Genomic DNA, 14,969 nt, shown 5'->3' with positions numbered 1-14,969 from the left:
AGAGACACACAGAGAGGGGAAGAGGTAGAGAGACACACAGAGAGGGGATAAAAGATAATAGAGCGATGTTTCTTTTTCAATCTGTACTGGAGACTGAATGTTTGAGAGCGTTTCATTCTTCCTCACAGACGCATGAAGTCAAAGTCTAAAACCTGGGGAAAGGAAGATTCAGCTTTGCACAACAGTACTGAGACTGACAAAGTAACACGTTATATAAAAAATAAATTCAGAAACGGAGGATTACACTTTGTACAATTGACCTCTTCCTGACATTGTATTTATTTACTGAGCTAATCCAAATCCTTCAAATAATCAGATTTACATTCAATAAAACAAATGCAGCCATGTAAATGATATGAATCACTGTTTTGCGTCATTATTACACCATATTACACCCATAATCCCTCGAACCGACATCCCCATTCAAGTTGATGATGCCTTAATGGGAGGGCTGGCGGCCATTCTGAACCTGTTCAATAAGAAACTCTTGTTTTCGTTGCAACATGTTCTGCTATGATTTGCGACGGTGTGCACTAATGAATACGACCCGGATCTATCTCTTGTAACTACCTTTGTCCTATCATTTCTTGCTGTCTTAACCTCTCAAATCATAATTATTTCAACTGGACGGACTGAATAAATGCCACATTACTTGAATAACCAATCTCAATGGGTTGTGATACTATCTATCTGCACTATTTGTCTGTGTCTGAAATAGCGCCCTGGTCAAAAGTATGTCTACCTAGTGAATAGGATGCTATTCAGACTCAGACTTTCAGTTTTTAACTGAACTCCACCACTTGTTTGTATTAATATCCCATGTACGGTTGTGTATTGGCTTTATTATTGATGATGAAGTGGATATGTGAATAAAATAGTAACCTATGGAACTGAATAATTGATTTTTATTGTGTAATTACTATGCAATGAATTAGGTAAGGACCATTTTAACACGCCATTTCTAAGTAACGACTTGGTAAACACAGGGCTGTAAAGTAAAAAAGTGTGATGTTTTTCTACATTTTGAAGTATAGTGTTTTTAGTTTCGTCTTTACCTTATGTGCAGGAAATGTGTCCTACAAGTGTATTTTTATTATTACCTTAGTCTAATACTACATGTAGTGCTCCGAGTGTGAGCCTTGCTACCTACGTCCCTCCCTGTGGTAGTGGCTGAGTTAGAACGGGTGATGTTTCCATCCTTTCCTTTCACGCTGATCCCTCCATCTATAATTCAGCTGACCCGGCCGTATCGGTGTCTCTCTCTCCTTCCCACTGTAAAATTGGCTTATGATGCAGGGATGAAAAGGCTGATTAACGAATGAGAGAAAGAGGGAGCGAGAGAAAGGAGCTATCACGATCACAACAGGTTGTTATTGGTGGCAGAAAGAACAAGGGAACAACAAGGCAGAACGAGGAGTGGGTTTAAGAGCCAAGGTGACTTTCGCTATCAAAAGAAAAGAAGCCTGTAACGGAATACGCTGATTAGTACCTAGCTAGCCTACTACCAACTTTCATTTTTTTTTCTTGAAACTTTCAACTAGTACTCTGGAGTTTAAAGAGAATAGTTAATTTTTTTTTTCCTAATTGTTATTATACCGTTTTTGTTTTGTGGAAATCGAAGCGGTTACTATGTCAGGGGCGAACAGTGATCAGTTACATAGGTCTACGTTGTTTGTTTACACGGTAAGTATATATTTTATAGTAGGCTAATACTATGGGGTTAGATTATTGAAATGTTGTAAATAGAGTATTGGCAGTAATCTACCCCCATCTTTCACACTCCAATAATACTCTAAATGAGGGTGTGTTGGGGGGGTGTACAAAAACCTTTCGAAAAACATTTAACTGGGTGGTTCGAGCACTGAATTCTGATTGGCTGACAGCCGTTGTATATCAGTCCATATACCACGGATATGACAAAACTTTTATTTGTACTGCTCTAATTACGTTGGTAACCAGTTTATAACAGCAGTAAGGCACCTCAGGGGGTTTGTAGTATATGGCCAATATACCACGGCTAAGGGCTGTATCCAGACACTCCGTGTTGCGTCATGCTAAGAACAGCCCTAAGACGTGGTATATTGGCCATATACATTACATTACAGTCATTTAGCAGACGCTCTTATCCAGAGCGACTTACAGTAGTGAATGCATACATTTCATTTCATGCATTTAAAAAAAAAAAAAATTGTACTGGCCCCCGTGGGAATCAAACCCACAACCCTGGCGTTGCACACACCATGCTGTCGTTGCAAACACCATGCTCTACCAACTGAGCCACAGGGAAGACATACCACGTCCTCATGGTCCTTATTGCTTAAATATACAACCACTTGTAGGCCCTACTAAACACAAGGCATAGCATTTAGTTTTGGCCAATATTCAATGTTTGATTGTTCTGTGTTCTCTTCCATAGAACCTGATGGAACAGTTCAACCCAGGCCTACAGACGCTAGTTACATTAGGAAACAGCTATGTCAAGGCTTTCCAAGGTGTGTGTGTGTGTGTGTGTGTGTGTGTGTGTGAAAGTTAATACGTAAGTATGCGTTTGTGTCATTGTGTGTGGGGGTCATCCCTCTGACAAGTTCCCTAGATCTAGTTGGGCTAACATCATTGATGTCAGCGTCCTTCCTCTGACTGATATAAACAGTACAAGGCATCTATCACAGGTCAGCTAGTTAGCAGGTAGATGTAACATGGTAAAGACAGGCGTTAGCAGGTAGTTGTAACATGGTAAAGACAGGCCTGTTGCCCATAGAGGTAGAAGATAGCAGGTAGTTGTAACATGGTAAAGACAGGCCTGTTGCCCATAGAGGTAGAAGTTAGCAGGTAGATGTAACATGGTAAAGACAGGGGTTAGCAGGTAGTTGTAACATGGTAAAGACAGGCCTGTATCCCATAGAGGTAGAAGATAGCAGGTAGATGTAACATGGTAAAGACAGGCCTGTTGCCCATAGAGGTAGAAGTTAGCAGGTAGTTGTAACATGGTAAAGACAGGCCTGTTGCCCATAGAGGTAGAAGTTAGCAGGTAGTTGTAACATGGTAAAGACAGGCCTGTTGCTCATAGAGGTAGAAGTTAGCAGGTAGATGTAACATGGTAAAGACAGGCGTTAGCAGGTAGTTGTAACATGGTAAAGACAGGCCTGTTGCCCATAGAGGTAGAAGTTAGCAGGTAGTTGTAACATGGTAAAGTGATGCCTGTTGCCCATAGTGGTAGAAGTTAGCAGGTAGTTGTAACATGGTAAAGTGATGCCTGTTGCCCATAGAGGTAGAAGTTAGCAGGTAGTTGTAACATGGTAAAGACAGGCCTGTTTCCCATAGAGGTAGAAGTTAGCAGGTAGTTGTAACATGGTATAGACAGGCGTTAGCAGGTAGATGTAACATGGTAAAGAGATGCCTGTTTCCCATAGAGGTAGAAGTTAGCAGGTAGATGTAACATGGTAAAGAAAGGCCTGTTTCCCATAGAGGTAGAAGTTAGCAGGTAGATGTAACATGGTAAAGAGATGCCTGTTTCCCATAGAGGTAGAAGTTAGCAGGTAGATGTAACATGGTAAAGAAAGGCCTGTTTCCCATAGAGGTAGAAGTTAGCAGGTAGATGTAACATGGTAAAGAAAGGCCTGTTTCCCATAGAGGTAGAAAGAGGGCTCATCTTTGTATCTGTGCCATGATGGCTTCTGTGACTTTAAAATGGTGGAAGCTGTCATTGGCAATGTCCATGCTAAAACGGTTTCTATCCATCCAGAGCCCTCGTCCCACCTCTATGGATGTTACCTAACCACTGGGCTATTTATGGACCCAGTCTTACCTGTATCAGGAGTCCATCATCACAGGTGTTTTACTTATTGGGTAAATTGTTTGGGACAGTTAAGATATGATTACAAGATTTGGTTTGTGTCTTTATTGGGCTTGTGAGTTAATAGCTATAATGCTAACAGGTGTGTGTGTGTGGGTGTGTGTGCGTGCGTTTGTGCGTGCGTGCGTGCGCGCTGCAGCCTTGGCTGTTACCAGTGAGGCCTACTTTAGTGCTGTAGCGAAGATGGGAGAACAGGCCCTTCACACACTCTCCTCTCGCTCACTTGGTAAGTGTGTGTGTATGTCTGCCTACTGTACTGTACCGTAGAACCAGCTACAATAGGCCAAGCACAGACTCAGCGATATGACGTAGATGCAGAAAGTCAATAGCATAGTGGGTCAATTTCTGCAACAACTAAGAGCGTTGATGCGCGAGGATCAACTTCTCCGCTGTTTTGGTGCCCTGGCTACCACGCTGTGAACAGTGTGACGCCAACCTGTGCACATGCGCAGATACTGTGTGTGACTGTGAGAGCAAAGTCTTGCATCTCGCTCATCTCAATATCTGGGGTGCTGCTGGTGACAAGGTCATTTTGCTGAGTCTACCTTTAACTTCCTTCTTAACGTCTTTGAGTAACTTTGAGGTTGTTGTGGCAGGCGGTGTGTTTTTTGATACTGGATGACTGCCAATAAATGGCAATAAGAACAGAGTTTACTGAGAGGTAAGGATGGAATGATCATACACACACACACACTCCCACACACACACACACACAGTAGGCCAGTTGAGCTAATGAATTGAGTGTGGGTGAAAGACTGTCATCTATAATTCAAAGCAGCTACCTGAACCTTTCTTCATGGTCACACTGCTGCGCTGACCTTCTCACTTGGCTAACCTGCTGTAGCTACACTGTCATGCTAGCCTAGCTCTGACGCACGGCCCCATTCGTTCCCCATGAGATGCTATTGTCAGTGCTAATAAGGCTAGGTTGCTAGCTCTGACGCACGGCCCCATTCATTCCCCATGAGATGCTATTGTCAGTGCTAATAAGGCTAGGTTGCTAGCTCTGATGCACGGCCCCATTCATTCCCTTTGAGATGCTATCGTCATTGCTAATTGGTGATACTAATGTGTGTATGTGTGATCCACAGGAGATGTCCTGGTACAGATATCTGAGACGCAGAGAAGACTCACAGCTGAGATGGAGGGAGTGGTCTGTTTTATCTATGTCTATATGTTCCTGATCCTATTTAGTGTCTTTATACCACCTATTTATCTATGTTTATTTACAATATGTCCACGCCACTGTTTCCATCCACAGCCTGTGTGTGGACACTGCCATAGAGTGTAACATTGTTTTTCTTCCCCCTCAGGGTCTAACGTTGTAATTCTTCCCCTTCAGTTTCGATGGTTCCAGGTAGAAGTTTTACAGGCCATGGAGAAGAATGTCAAGTTGGATGAAGAGTACATTGATGTGAGTATCTGGCAAGAGTGTGTGTTTCCGTGTATGTGTTTCTGTGTGTATGTACGTGTGTGTGTGTGTGTGTGTGTGCGTGTACTAACACACACTCCTGTATCTCTTCCACAGGGCAGTCGCAGGGTGTATGAGCTGGAGGTGAGGAACCAGGCAGAAGCTCTGGAGAGACAGCTGAGAAGAGGAGCCTTCAGAGACTCACTGGTACACATACACACACACACAATCATGGACACTCTTACTGACACTTGTGGCTGCTTCGCCTGATGTATTGTCCTATATTTTTATTTTTAATCCCAGCCCCCATTCCCACAGGAGGTATTTAGCCTTTTGGTAGGCCGTCATTGTAAATAAGAATTTGTTCTTAACTGACTTGCCTAGTTAAATACATAAAATAATAAAGACACACACCCTCCTTCTTACAGTTAAATCAGACACTGTCCAACACTACCACATTCCATACAGTAATGGTGTGTGTGTGTGTGTGTGTGTGTGTGTGTGTGTGTGTGTGTGTGTGTGTGTGTGTGTGTGTGTTCTCTAGGAGCACAGTGAGTACATGCAGTACCTGAGACAGAGTCAACATGACATTATGAAGGAGGAGGAGAGGAGGTCAGTCTTTACCGTTATTAATACATTACCAACACAATTACTATTGGGACCATTAGTAATACATTACCAACACAATTACTATTAGGACCATTATTAATACATTACCAACACAATTACTATTAGGACCATTATTAATACATTACCAACACAATTACTATTAGGACCATTAGTAATACATTACCAACACAATTACTATTAGGACCATTAGTAATACATTACCAACACAATTACTATTAGGACCATTATTAATACATTACCAACACAATTACTATTAGGACCATTAGTAATACATTACCAACACAATTACTATTAGGACCATTAGTAATACATTACCAACACAATTACTATTAGGACCATTAGTAATACATTACCAACACAATTACTATTAGGACTATTAGTAATACATTACCAACACAATTACTATTAGGACCATTATTAATACATTACCAACACAATTACTATTAGAACTATTATTAATACATTACCAACACAATTACTATTAGGACCATTAGTAATACATTACCAACACAATTACTATTAGGACCATTAGTAATACATTACCAACACAATTACTATTAGGACCATTAGTAATACATTACCAACACAATTACTATTAGGACCATTAGTAATACATTACCAACACAATTACTATTAGGACCATTATTATGATGATGAATATGATGATGGTTGTTATTATTAGGTATCGCTTCCTGGCAGAGAAACACTGCGGACTGACACAGTCACTGCTCTTCCTCATCAACAAGGTACACACAACACACACACACACACACACACACACACACACAGAGACATGTTTATGTCAGAAACCTTTACAAACCACACAAACACAGGTAGTGTTCTGAAATGTCCCCATCTCTCCCCCAGACAGGGGCTTCCCTACAGCAGAAGGCTGATGGATGGAAGGAGAAAGTGAACGAGACACGAGGCTCCAGACCCCGTAGCCCCACCCACCCTGACCAGGAGGACCAGGTTAGAGACCCCGTAGCCCCACCCACCCTGACCAGGAGGACCAGGTTAGAGACCCCGTAGCCCCACCCACCCTGACCAGGAGGACCAGGTTAGAGACCCCGTAGCCCCACCCACCCTGACCAGGAGGAACACGTTATAGACCCCGTAGCCCCACCCACCCTGACCAGGAGGAACAGGTTAGAGACCCCGTAGCCCCACCCACCCTGACCAGGAGGACCAGGTTAGAGACCCCGTAGCCCCACCCACCCTGACCAGGAGGACCAGGTTAGAGACAAGTATTCCACCCAACCAATCAACCTTCCCCTGTCACCCTCTCTCCTCAGCTGTGTGGCTCAGTGAGCTCTCTGCTACAGACAGTAGATGAGGACAGAGACATGTCTTGGGCCAGGAGAGAACAGCTGGCCCTGGGGAGAGTGCCCTCTAGAGGTGGGATGACAACACTGCACCCCTAAAGAACAGGGTTATATTTAGTCAATCAGCTACACTACTCACGTGTTGTGTTATTGTATTCATTTAGTGCATAGCAGGGAAATATTTTGGTTGATACCGTGGGGATTTTTCATTGGATAAACTTTTCTCCATCTGTCTCTTTCTTCTCCTTCTCCGTCCATATTCCTTCCCCATCACCCTCTCTACCCCCTTCCTCCCCCAGCCCCGTCCCCCCTCCACAGCCGATCCCGCTCCTCCTCAGTGGGTGAGTCTCTGGGTCTGGGTGGGGGTAGGACCATGAGAGCCCTGCTGTCCCACCCACCCTCCTCCAACCCCAAACTCCTACCCTTCACCCGGGGAGAGATGGTCACCGTGTTGGTCCAGGAGCCGAGGAATGGGTGGCTGTATGGGAGAACGGATAGCAGCCTACGGTAGGGGACAGTGGATAACAGACTATGGTAGGGGTCAGTGGATAACAGACTATGGTAGGGGACAGTGGATAACAGACTATGGTAGGGGACAGTGGATAACAGACTATGGTAGGGGTCAGTGGATAACAGACTATGGTAGGGGACAGTGGATAACAGACTACGGTAGGGGACAGTGGATAGCAGCCTACGGTAGGGGACAGTGGATAACAGACTTTGGTAGGGGTCAGTGGATAACAGGCTATGGTAGGGGACAGTAGATAACAGACTATGGTAGGGGACAGTGGATAACAGACTATGGTAGGGGACAGTGGATAACAGACTATGGTAGGGGACAGTGGATAACAGACTATGGTAGGGGTGAGTGGATAACAGACTATGGTAGGGGACAGTGGATAACAGACTATGGTAGGGGACAGTGGATAACAGACTATGGTAGGGGACAGTGGATAACAGACTATGGTAGGGGTCAGTGGATAACAGACTATGGTAGGGGACAGTGGATAACAGACTATGGTAGGGGTCAGTGGATAACAGACTATGGTAGGGGTCAGTGGATAACAGACTATGGTAGGGGACAGTGGATAACAGACTATGGTAGGGGACAGTGGATAACAGACTATGGTAGGGGACAGTGGATAACAGACTATGGTAGGGGACAGTGGATAACAGACTATGGTAGGGGACAGTGGATAACAGACTATGGTAGGGGACAGTGGATAACAGACTACGGTAGGGGTCAGTGGATAACAGACTATGGTAGGGGTCAGTGGATAACAGACTATGGTAGGGGTCAGTGGATAACAGACTATGGTAGGGGACAGTGGATAACAGACTATGGTAGGGGTCAGTGGATAACAGACTATGGTAGGGGACAGTGGATAACAGACTATGGTAGGGGTCAGTGGATAACAGACTATGGTAGGGGACAGTGGATAACAGACTATGGTAGGGGACAGTGGATAACAGACTATGGTAGGGGTCAGTGGATAACAGACTATGGTAGGGGACAGTGGATAACAGACTATGGTAGGGTGAGTGGATAACAGACTATGGTAGGGGTCAGTGGATAACAGACTATGGTAGGGGACAGTGGATAACAGACTATGGTAGGGGACAGTGGATAACAGACTATGGTAGGGGTCAGTGGATAACAGACTATGGTAGGGGTCAGTGGATAACAGACTATGGTAGGGGTCAGTGGATAACAGACTATGGTAGGGGACAGTGGATAACAGACTATTGTAGGGGACAGTGGATAACAGACTACGGTAGGGGACAGTGGATAACAGACTATGGTAGGGGTCAGTGGATAACAGACTATGGTAGGGGTCAGTGGATAACAGACTATGGTAGGGGTCAGTGGATAACAGACTATGGTAGGGGTCAGTGGATAACAGACTATGGTAGGGGACAGTGGATAACAGACTATGGTAGGGGACAGTGGATAACAGACTATGGTAGGGGACAGTGGATAACAGACTATGGTAGGGGTCAGTGGAAAACAGACTATGGTAGGGGTCAGTGGATAACAGACTATGGTAGGGGTCAGTGGATAACAGACTATGGTAGGGGACAGTGGATAACAGACTATGGTAGGGGACAGTGGATAACAGACTATGGTAGGGGTCAGTGGATAACAGACTATGGTAGGGGACAGTGGATAACAGACTATGGTAGGGGACAGTGGATAACAGACTATGGTAGGGGACAGTGGATAACAGACTATGGTAGGGGTCAGTGGATAACAGACTATGGTAGGGGACAGTGGATAACAGACTATGGTAGGGGGTAGTGGATAACAGACTATGGTAGGGGTCAGTGGATAACAGACTATGGTAGGGGACAGTGGATAACAGACTATGGTAGGGGACAGTGGATAACAGACTATGGTAGGGGACAGTGGATAACAGACTATGGTAGGGGTCAGTTGTTTGTTCTTTTATCCATCCATCATTCATTCATTCATTCCTATGTGGGTGGGTGGGAAAACAGTGGAATTCATCTAGGAACTTGTCAGTTCCAGTATTTAGGCCATTGTTGTGTTTGCTAATGTTCCTCTGGTCTCTCTCTGTTGTTCCAACAGCCAGGGCTGGTTCCCAGCAGCTTATGTTTCTTCTATTGAAGAGTTCTCTAACCTCTTGGGGTCCAGGTATGTCAATGAAATCAATCAATCAATCAATCAATTAATCAATCAATATGATCATATTTGACATTTGACCCTCCAGTGGCACTTCCTTGAGGAGCCACAGCATGAACAACCTATTGGATCCCTCTGACACCTCCATGGACCAATCAGAAAAGGCCTACGGGGATGTCGCGCCCCCTGCCACACCCACTCGCAGGGCCTCCGTCGACTTCCGACCAATCTCTCCCCTCCCTGAGAGGAGGGCGGAGCCAGAGATTGTGACGAGAAAAAATAGCCTGAAGGGCCTTAACGAGCTCCCGCCCCCTCCTCCTCCGCCCCCGCCACCCCCTCAGCCTACAACAATGCTCCGGAGGGGGTCAGCTGACTTTCGACCAATCCAGCTTACTTTCCCGGAGAGGACAGCAGAGTCATTGTCACCCCTTGGAGCTTCTGGAGAAAACCTACTCTTTCCCAGGTAGGAAGTATGTGTGTCAGTGTGTGTCAGTGTGCGTCAGTGTGCGTCAGTGTGCGTCAGTGTGTGTGTGTCAGTGTGTGCGTCAGTGTGCCTCTGTGTGCGTCAGTGTGCGTCAGTGTGCCTCTGTGTGCGTCAGTGTGCGTCTGTGTGTGTGCCTGCTGTGATGTTTGTCATTAGTGTTGAGTGCTAGTTCTTTACCTGTCACCTGGTCTGTTGCAGGGGAACCAATCCCTTTGCGACAGTGAAGCTTAAACCAACGACCACCAATGATAGATCAGCACCCAGGACCCACTGACCAATCAGCACAGAGATGTAGACGTCAAGAAAAGCTGACGTCCTTGAGTTTGACATTGAGTCTATTTTTAGAGAAATTATGTAGATCATCTAATCGTGTAAAGATATATATATTTATTTATACTATTATGCGATTTAAGAATAGCACTTTGTCACATTGTTTGTGTGTTTCGATAGATTTTCCAGTGGTTTACTAATTGTTCAATCTAGGATGCTTTTATTGTGAAATAGATACTTTTATTTTGAAAATATCTAAATGAATCGTCTCATTTGTGCATTCCTTGTTCTACAGTATATTAGTGTCCAGTCTAGTTTATAATAAATCATTAAATAATAATAAATAAAATAGTCATTTTACTCAAGGTGTTTTATTTCTTATTATTTCTTATTTTGAATAATTTCTCTCTCTTCACCACTCTTCCTCTTTATTTATACATCTCATCACCAGATGAGAGAGGAAGGAGGAAATGAGGGAGGGAGGACAGGAAGGAGGGTACAAGTATGTGTGAGGTGGAAAAAATAAAGAACGAGAGACACAGGTTGTATAGGATAAGTCCAAAAAAATGGTTCTCTATTAAAAATAGCACCCTATTCCCTTTTGGCACCCTTTGGAAGTAGTGCACTATAAAGGGAATAGGGTGCCATTTGGGTAAGGTGACATAGGGTCCATAGACGGCTAGAGAGGAAAGGGAAGGTTTCTGGTACATTATATCTACAGTAAAGGTTTTCTTTTAAAATGACAGTCATGAGGTTTTCAAAACAGGACATATATACAGTATGTTGGTACAGTAGAAAAACATACAAATAAATACAGTAGTGCTTGTTGGGGAGTCCCCTCTCTACCTCCCCCCTGGTGGACGTCTCTGGTACTGTTTCGGTTAGCGAGACTGGGCCTGCGTGGTGCGGTGTAGGGTGAAGTAGCCTTGATGCTGATCTTGGGTCAGTTGACATTTTTCCCCGAATAATGGTTAAGGTTGGGTTTGGGGAAGGTGATCCTAGATCTGTGTCGAGGAGAAACTTCACCCTGGACTGGACTGGATGGTGCTTTTTGGGTGATGGGAAGGGGGAGATTGCATTTAAAACATGAATTCGCAGGGGAGGAGAAAGGGGGAGACGAGAGGTGCTCTTTACACCTCATGGACCAAGACTTCAAACTCTGGAAAAGAGAAGAGGAGGACAACATTAAGATCCTCTGGGAATGAGTCAGGATTTCATTCCGTTATCATCCTATCACCTCTCTCACCGTCGATGCCAATCTTTCCATCACCGTCCTTGTCGGCGGCATTAAGGAAGGCTTTGGTCTCGGCGTCGGTCAGGTCTCTGCCGTCCTCAGCGAAACTCTTCAGCACAAACCTAATGTAAAAGAGAGTTCAAAGGTTAGGGGTCAAGATTAAGGAGCTGCGTGTGTGTCACCTAAGGTAAAAGAGAGTTCAAAGGTTAGGGGTCAAGATTAAGGAGCTGCGTGTGTGTCTGTTGTCCTCAGCAAAACCCTTCAGTACGAACGTGAGGTCAGAGATTTAGCGGGAAGAAAACATGTATTAAGCTTGGACTGCAAAATCCTGTTACCTTTCCCCACAGTTTCTAGGTTTTCCAGAAATCACGTTTGGATGATTCCTGATGCCAGGGATCTTCCAATCAGGAGTTCTGGAACACCTCGGCATTTTGGCAAAGTTACCGGAATTTTGCAACCCTATATTGGGCATGCATTCTAAATGGTATGCTAGTTTGTAAATTGGAAAATAGCCACACATTTAATGAATGTGTGTGTGTGCACACCTGTCCATGTGTGTCTTTGGTATGAGTCTATGTGTGTGTGTGTGTGCCTGTAGTGTATGTGTGTGTGTGTGTGTGTGTGTCCGTCTATGTGTATCTCTCTTCCTCTTACTTGAGCTCCTCCTCCTCAATGAATCCACTCTGGTCAGCATCAATAGCCTGGAACACCTTCTTGACGTTGTCGGGAGTCATGGCCTTCAGGCCCACCAGAGCAAAGAACTTCTTATGGTCGAAGGAACCCTCCGCTGGACACACACACACACACGCAGGCACACACACACACACACACACACACACACACACACACACACACACACACACACACACACACGGACGTGCAGGTACGCACACACACGCACGGACGTGCAGGTACGCACACACACGCACGGACGTGCAGGTACGCACACACACACACACACACACACACACACACACACACACACACACACACACACAGCACACACACACACAGCACAGACAGGTAAGCACACACACACACACACACGGACAGGTAAGCACACACACACACACACACAAGTGCAGGTACGCACACATACACGAACAGGTACGCACACACACATACATACATAGACAAACGCAAGCACACACAAGCACGTGGACAGGGAGGAGATGGAGGGAGGAGACGGGAAAAGAGAACGGAGAGATATATATTATATTATTTTCAAAAGATTTGGTTTGGATTTCAACAGTGAAAACGTCTGCTCACCTTTGACTGCATCAAGGGCCTTCTGAATATCATCAGCTTTCAAAAAATCTTTCAAAGCGGCCATCTTGGTAACTGAGGGGAGAGAGAGAGAGAGAGAGGTTTATGAATATAAAATATGGATAGCATAAATGAGGCGCTAGGACAAAGTGTTTAGTGTCAATTAGAAGGTTCTTTGTAGGGCAGAGATACACAGACAGGCAGAGATACACAGACCCACTGTCTCTGGACTGTGGTGATGTCAAGCACCATGAATAGTGTCTGGCAGACACAAAGTAAGGACAGTGGATGTAAGGATACACTGGAGAGGAGGAGAGAGGGAAGGAAAAGAGAGGAGAGGAACAGCATCAGAGTTTGGCCAGTGACCATGAGCTGGGCTCTATATCGTTCTAGCACTCAACGGACACCCAAATGAACTTGGCAGAGGAGGAGAGGAGGGGAGAAAGGAGAGGAGGGTAGAAAGGGGAGAGGAGGGGAGAAAGCTGACCAAAGGCCATATTTGGTAATATAAGGCGCAGCATAAATAAAGATTGTGAACAGAGGTGCAATGATAATCAACTAGATACTTCCCAAGACAAATCTTAGAAGAAAGCATATGACTACCACTCTCAAAAGGGAGGCAGAGTCCTATTGCCTCACATTTACAAGTTCACCCAACTCAATTTGATCATGGCAGTTGTAGTGTCCTGGGTGCACAGTTTTGAAGTGTTTGTGAAATCATTCCTGCATTGCCTTAAATTGCTCAATAGATGTCAGTAAAGAGCCAGACAGATATCACTAACTAACTACTCAGTACAACTGAGAGTATCTCACTAGTCTCCAGTAGCATCCTTCCCCTCGCCTGCAATAATGCAAGAAGACATTGAAATCAAAATGGTGGAAGCCGTCAGAGGGACTTTCTTTCTGACTCTTGTCTAATAATTCTAAATAAGGACGAGGCCATGCGGTGAGGAAGTCTCTATATTACTGAGATACAGCCTGATTAGGCTAGTGGCATGGAGGTGGATAGAGTCTAGTGGCATGGAGGTGGATAGAGTCTAGTGACACGGAGGTGGATAGAGTCTAGTGACACGGAGGTGGATAGAGTCTAGTGACAAGGAGGTGGATAGAGTCTAGTGGCATGGAGGTGGATAGAGTCTAGTGACATGGAGGTGGATAGAGTCTAGTGACAGGGAGGTGGATAGAGTCTAGTGACACGGAGGTGGATAGAGTCTAGTGACAAGGAGGTGGATAGAGTCTAGTGACAGGGAGGTGGATAGAGTCTAATGGCATGGAGGTGGATAGAGTCTAGTGACATGGAGGTGGATAGAGTCTAGTGACACGGAGGTGGATAGAGTCTAGTGACACGGAGGTGGATAGAGTCTAATGACATGGAGGTGGATAGTCTAGTGACATGGAGGTGGATAGAGTCTAGTGACACGGAGGTGGATAGAGTCTAGTGACACGGAGGTGGATAGAGTCTAGTGACACGGAGGTGGATAGAGTCTAGTGACACGGAGGTGGATAGAGTCTAATGACATGGAGGTGGATAGAGTCTAATGACATGGAGGTGGATAGAGTCTAGTGACATGGCGGCTGATAGAGTCTAGTGACATGGTGGCGAGTAGAGTCTAGTGACATGGAGGTGGATAGAGTCCAGTGACATAGTGGTGGATAGAGTCTAGTGACATGGAGGTGGATAGAGTCCGACAATGTGTGTGTGTGTTTGTGTATGCACATGTACAGTGAGGGGAAAAAAGTATTTGATCCCCTGCTGATTTTGTACGTTTGCCCACTGACAAAGAAATGATCAGTCTATAATTGTAATGATAGGTTTATTTGAACAGTGAGAGACAGAATAACAACAACAAAA

The 14,969-nt window shown here is 44.9% G+C and overlaps 2 protein-coding genes across 3 annotated transcripts in view; one reads left to right on the top strand and one right to left on the bottom strand.

The window, feature by feature from the left end:
* The first annotated feature begins 1,061 nt into the window (after positions 1-1,061).
* LOC106595773 (brain-specific angiogenesis inhibitor 1-associated protein 2-like protein 2) lies at positions 1,062-10,956 on the top strand. The gene is made up of 14 exons (XM_045690952.1): positions 1,062-1,683; positions 2,417-2,492; positions 3,993-4,079; positions 4,945-5,006; positions 5,196-5,267; positions 5,382-5,471; positions 5,809-5,876; positions 6,577-6,640; positions 6,762-6,866; positions 7,190-7,292; positions 7,519-7,726; positions 9,810-9,875; positions 9,952-10,326; positions 10,546-10,956. Exons 1-14 carry the CDS (start codon positions 1,630-1,632, stop codon positions 10,619-10,621), a joined length of 1,506 nt encoding a protein of 501 aa, XP_045546908.1. The 5' UTR covers positions 1,062-1,629; the 3' UTR covers positions 10,622-10,956.
* Positions 10,957-10,969: 13 nt separating this feature from the next.
* Positions 10,970-14,969, bottom strand: part of LOC106564386 (parvalbumin alpha) — a 40,129-nt gene continuing 36,129 nt past the window's right edge. For both annotated transcript variants that reach the window (XM_045690954.1, XM_045690953.1), the window contains exons 2-5: positions 13,121-13,192; positions 12,506-12,638; positions 11,864-11,973; positions 10,970-11,776 (exon numbers count right to left, since the gene is read on the bottom strand). In XM_045690954.1, coding sequence (XP_045546910.1) covers positions 11,748-11,776; positions 11,864-11,973; positions 12,506-12,638; positions 13,121-13,184 — 336 coding nt within the window. In that variant the 5' untranslated portion in view covers positions 13,185-13,192 and the 3' untranslated portion in view covers positions 10,970-11,747. The remainder of the gene's footprint in view (positions 11,777-11,863; positions 11,974-12,505; positions 12,639-13,120; positions 13,193-14,969) is intronic.

Source organism: Salmo salar, chromosome ssa12, assembly GCF_905237065.1.
Source record: "Salmo salar chromosome ssa12, Ssal_v3.1, whole genome shotgun sequence".
Taxonomy (NCBI): domain Eukaryota; kingdom Metazoa; phylum Chordata; class Actinopteri; order Salmoniformes; family Salmonidae; genus Salmo; species Salmo salar.
Note: the sequence above shows the minus strand (reverse complement) of the source record. Positions and strands in the feature narration are given on the sequence as shown.